This window comes from Erinaceus europaeus, chromosome 2 (assembly GCF_950295315.1).
Source record: "Erinaceus europaeus chromosome 2, mEriEur2.1, whole genome shotgun sequence".
Classification (NCBI taxonomy): Eukaryota; Metazoa; Chordata; class Mammalia; order Eulipotyphla; family Erinaceidae; genus Erinaceus; species Erinaceus europaeus.
In genome coordinates this window covers 58,144,479-58,149,979 of record NC_080163.1, presented here as the reverse complement: position 1 = coordinate 58,149,979, position 5,501 = coordinate 58,144,479, and the positions used below count along the sequence as shown (strand labels likewise).

Below are 5,501 nucleotides of genomic sequence, written 5' to 3'. Positions count from 1 at the left end.
TTGAAATATATTACATATGTACTAGCAACTGTATTTACCATAACCCACTGTGGGCTCACTCCAGGTCTCCCACTACCCCAGCCACGGGCGACAGAGGGTAAAGCAGCATCCTGGGAGATCTAGGGTGGTTCCGCATAATGAGGGCAAAGTGTGTGGAGAGACAAGCAGATAGCTCCAGGAGAGCCTCAGAGGGTCATCTCATGTATTGAGGGATTCAGACAAACAGATATACCCATAGTCCAGAAAGAAGATTGAGGTAATCATTAACCCAAACACAAAGCAACAAAATGCATAGTCACATTTTGACCTACAAACTGTTTGATCACAAGTGGAAAGTTACCATACAAGGTTTGATCATGATCTTCACAATGCATATTTCCCCAGGGGTAAAATACAGGCACCTCAGGTAAGGGGTTTCAGTGGTTTTCAAGTTTGGCCATATACAATGTACCGTAATTCATGGCCTTTGTTATAAGGGGGGAGGAGTAGCATGTGTAGAAAGGCACTCAAGTCCAGAGGTCCATCCATCATTAGTTCACGAGTTTCAGGGGACCTATCATTTTCTCAACTCAGAGGGGGTGAGAGCTTGGAGTCTACCCACTCAGACTCTAATGGAAACAATGGCCTGGACTTCACGGACAGTGGGCCCACTTCCCAACAATCCACTAACCCTCCTAATAAAAAAAAAGGATAAAGAAAAATCCCTTTGGGGATTGAGAGGGAAGTTAGTAGTGCTCTCTAAAGGTCAGAGTCAAAGTTTATTTCTGTGAAACTTATATGAAACACTCCATCTCCCATTTTCATGATTCTAGAAAAGAACAAATACAGTTCTTAATAAAAGTCAAAAAATGGGAGATGAACAAGAAATGAGTTTGAGTGTTAGAATCATACATAAGAACATTTATAATTCATTCCAGTTTATGCATAAAAGAAAAAAATTAAAATTCAGAGATGGCCATAAGGTAGTTCACCAAGTAAAGTAAATAATATAAGCTAATCTGTGTTCACATATTTCAATTTGTTGTCATATATTTAAAATGATATCCCTCAGGATAATTATAGGTTTCCTCCAGTTATGTTTCACTACTCCAAAAGGTTGTTTTTTCTTGAACTTTACGTTAGCTTAAGAGTGGGTTTAACTAATTTGTATTTATCCCATATAGATGCAAAATGGATTCTACACAATAGCAAGAGGTAATATTATCAATAAAATACTAACAATAGAACTCTTACAAGGCTAGACATGGACCTTCCATATGACCCAGTAATTCCTCTCCTGGGGATATACCCCAAGGACTCCATAACACCAACCAAAAAGATATGTGCACACCTATGTTCATAGCAGCACAATTCATAATAGCTAAAACCTGGAAGCAACCCAGGTGCCCAACAACAGATGAGTGGCTGAGAAAGCTGTGGTATATATACACAATGGAATACTATGAAGCTATCAAGAACAATGAACCCACCTTCTCTGCTGACCCATTTTGGATGGAGCTAGAAGGAATTATGTTAAGTGAGCTAAGTCAGAAAGATAAAGATGAGTATGGGATGATCCTACTCATCAACAGAAGTTGAGAAAGAAGAACAGAAAGGGAAACTAAAAGCAGGATCTGACTAAATTTAAAGTAGGGCACCAAAGTAAAAACCCTGTGGTGAGGGGTAGACACGTGGCTTCCTGGGCTGGTGGGGGGTGGAGGTGGGTGGGTGGGATGGGACACGGTCTTTTGGTGGTGGGAATGGTGTCTATGTACACTCCTATTAAATTGTAGTCATATAAGTCTCTATTTAATTAATATGAGAGGAGAAAAATTGTATGTTTCAAACTTTTTAAAACACAGACTGAGTCTTTTTAATACATAGGCTGAGTCTTTCATATGTTGAATTTTCAAAAGCCTAGACCAGGGAGAACATAAGCAACTGGTGGCACAGCTATATACAAGATGTTGGGTATTATACAGCAAACCCTAACAAAGGGACTTTTCAAATTTAACCCAAGTACCAAATAATGTGATGATAACAATAACTATCCATTGTCTTCTTGAACCCTAAAACAGCAGGAACCTCACATTTCCACTGTAGAGCCTATATTTCCCCCAGTCCTGCAACCTTAGGGTGCGGCACACTTTCCTGCATGCTTCTCTCAATTCATACCAAATAATATTGCATCTGTGGATCACAACCTAATCAACACAACGAGTGCCACCTCAGCATGCTTCAATTCAGACTGTGTCCAGAGACTTCAGGTGTGAAATGACAACCCTTCAGCTTCATCACTCAGGTGAGACCTTTCCTTTCATAGTATTCTCTAATTCCATCCCAGGTGGTTGACTTCCTAACAAAGTTCCAGAACCTAGATATAGACCAGGTCCCCTGAAATAGAGCATATATACACATGTATCCATAAACTAAGGCAAAATATATACCTGAAAGCAAAAGTACACAATAGTCTGCAGTGAGTACCCCCCAACATTTCATCTGTATTATTCCAACCTTTAGGCCCATAATTGTTCAACAATATGTTTGGCTTTGTGTGTTAACTCTCTTTTCAGCCACCAGGTTCCAGATGCCAGCAGGATGCTGACCAGACTTCCCTGGTCACCAGTGTGTCCTGGAGATCCACTTCCCCAGAGACTCACCCTACTAGGGAAAGAGAGAGACAGACTGGAAGTATGGGTCAACCAGTCAATGCCTATGTTCAGTGAGGAAGCAATTACAGAAGCCAGACCACCTTCTGCAACCCACAATGAACTTGAGTCCATACTCCCAGAGGGATAAAGAATAGGAAAGCTATTGGGGGGGGTGGTGGGATATAGAGATCTGATGGTGGGAATTGTGTGGAGTTGTACCCTTCCTATCCTATGGTTTTGTTAATGTCTCCTTTTTAAAATAAATAATTTTTTTAAAAAGCACCAGGAAGCAGAAAAAAAACACTAACAATAACAAATTGCATTTTTTATAATGTATTTTCTCACCAAATGTGAAGCAACATAACTAACATGTTTAGTTAATATTTTATCATATTTACATCACATATATGTATACACTTAACACTTGTTTTTATTAAGTAAAATTGTGTGAATTATAACCTAACAACATTTTCTGGAGTGAATGATGCCATTTAAAATGAAAACAAAACTCCAACTTTATGCTAAGTGAATAAGGTCTCTCAAAATAATAACTTTACAAAGAATTGTTAGTACAGTGTAGACTCCATATCAGTTACAATCAGGATGAAGAAGAGGCAAGCAAACTCACAAAACCCCACATTAACATCCTTGTTTTGCTTGCTACATAGCTTTTCATTTCACATATTTTAAAGTAACAAATATATTTTATATCCCAAATAAATATATATTAACCTAATATACATGTATATGTGCAGACATATATTCATAAACATGTACATGAAACAAATGGTGCATAGTAAAAAGTTACTAAAGTTAAGTATGTGAAACAAGTGGGAAAGGCCTTTTTTCTGCCTTCTTTCAAATGCATATGGTAGACAGCATAAAGCACACAGCCACAGGAGGCTGTGAGTCCCAGAAAAGGAAGAAGAAGAAACAGGCTTGGGGGCTTGTGCTCACAAAAACCATGTATTCATGACATTGCCATACGGACATACACATATATACAAATAGGGTGTGTATATAAAATTTTTGTGTATAAATTGTTTAAAGCCACTTATTAATAACTCCACTGCTCTGTTTTACAATACAATAATCACTGACCCCCATGTGACTGCCTAAATGTATCGCTTTATAAAAAATCCTTTATGCAAATTTTAGGTATGTTCCAAAAATATATCTCAAATTTAAAGACACCAAACATATAATTCATTTTTTAAATTTACCTTCTTGAAAGCAATTACTATTGAGATTCATTTCACTTTTTAAAATGAAACTAGTAGAAAATTAAAAATTACTAATGTAGCTCAGATTACATTTCTCTAAAATTGTTCTCAAAAGTGCTTTAAGCAACACTGTAGGAAGACAATCTAAGCAGAAAAACAAGTATATAAATACAGGATAGTAAGGCAGCTATGAGCATCCTTTTCTAGAAAACAACAGAGGAAATACCCTTGTCATAGCCCCCAGGACTTCCTTATTCCTGAGGCTGTAGATAATGGGGTTGAGCATGGGAGTAAGAATATTGTAGAACACTGCCAGAATTTTATCTTCTGTTGGTGAACGAAAACTCCTGGGCCTGAGGTAGGTATAGACAAATGGTGCATAGTAAAAAGTCACTACAGTTAAATGTGTAGAACAGGTGGTGAAGGCCTTTTTTCTGCCCTCTTTTGAGTGCATATGGTAGACAGCATAAAGTACCCGGCCATAGGAGGCTGTGATTCCCAGGAAAGGAACAAGAAGAAAGAGGCATGTGCTCACAAAAACCATGTACTCATAGACCCAGGTGTCCATACAGGCCAGAGGCAACATAGCTGGCACATCACAGAAAAAGTGATTAATGACCCTGGACCTGCAGTAAGGAATATGGAGGGCATAGACTGTGTGTGCTAAGGAATTGATGGATCCCAAGATCCAAGAGCCTATGATCAACTTCACACACATCCCTTTACTCATTCGGATGGGATAGTGGAGAGGCTGGCAGATAGCCACATACCGGTCATAGGCCATGGAAGCCAGGAGTAAGCCTTCAGAACCCGCCATGGTCAGGAAGAAGAAGCTCTGCACACCACACCCAAAGAAGGAGATGCTTTTCTGACCAGAGAAGAAGTCAAATGCCATCTTGGGGACAGTGGAGGAGATGTACATGAGGTCCATGAGGGACAGTTGGCTGAGGAGGAAGTACATTGGTGTGTGGAGGCGGGGGTCTAAGCGTATGAGATGAATCATGGTTGAGTTGCCCACTGAGGCTAGGAAGAATATGAGGAGGATAAGGAGCAAGAGAAGCAGGCCAGTCTGATTAGGGGAAAACAACCCCAACAAGATGAAGTCAGTTGAAGTTTCATTCCATCTCTCCATGAAATTTTCCTATTTTACTTCATTGAAGGTAAAATGAATGCAAAATCAAATTACAGGAGGAACAAAAGTGAAATATTTGCATGAAAAGGAATTTTTATTTTATTAGCATTTGTGTAGAATTATTTTCTCCTTTGCATACTTCAGCTTTTGTTCAATTGTATCTGAACTAAAGGCACTTCTTCCAGATTTCTCTTGTAGTTATCTCAGCAAATGATCTTTAATTTTAGTATCTTATATTGTCAATGTAAGGAAAATTACTAAAATGTCTTTTTAAATAACTTCGTCATGCACATTATATATAACTTATAAGCAATCACCAGAATTGTGCTTCCCTAATGTCAATCACTTTATCAAGATATGTTAACAATAATTATTGACATATGTGACTTAGAGACTTTATGTTTGCTTAAATTCAAAATCTTTTGTGTCCACACTCTCTTCTGTATATCTAACTTTTGGTCTTCTCTGCCCAGCTGTCACAGATCAGCTTAGAAACCTTAATCTCTTCCTCTGATG

At 38.4% G+C, this 5,501-nt stretch overlaps 1 protein-coding gene across 1 annotated transcript; it reads right to left on the bottom strand.

The window, feature by feature from the left end:
* Positions 1 to 4,040: 4,040 nt before the first annotated feature.
* On the bottom strand, positions 4,041 to 4,985 carry LOC103107639 (olfactory receptor 2L13-like). The gene has a single exon (XM_007516449.2). The coding sequence runs from the start codon at positions 4,983 to 4,985 to the stop codon at positions 4,041 to 4,043; it is 945 nt and encodes a 314-aa protein (XP_007516511.1).
* Between the last annotated feature and the right edge of the window lie 516 nt (positions 4,986 to 5,501).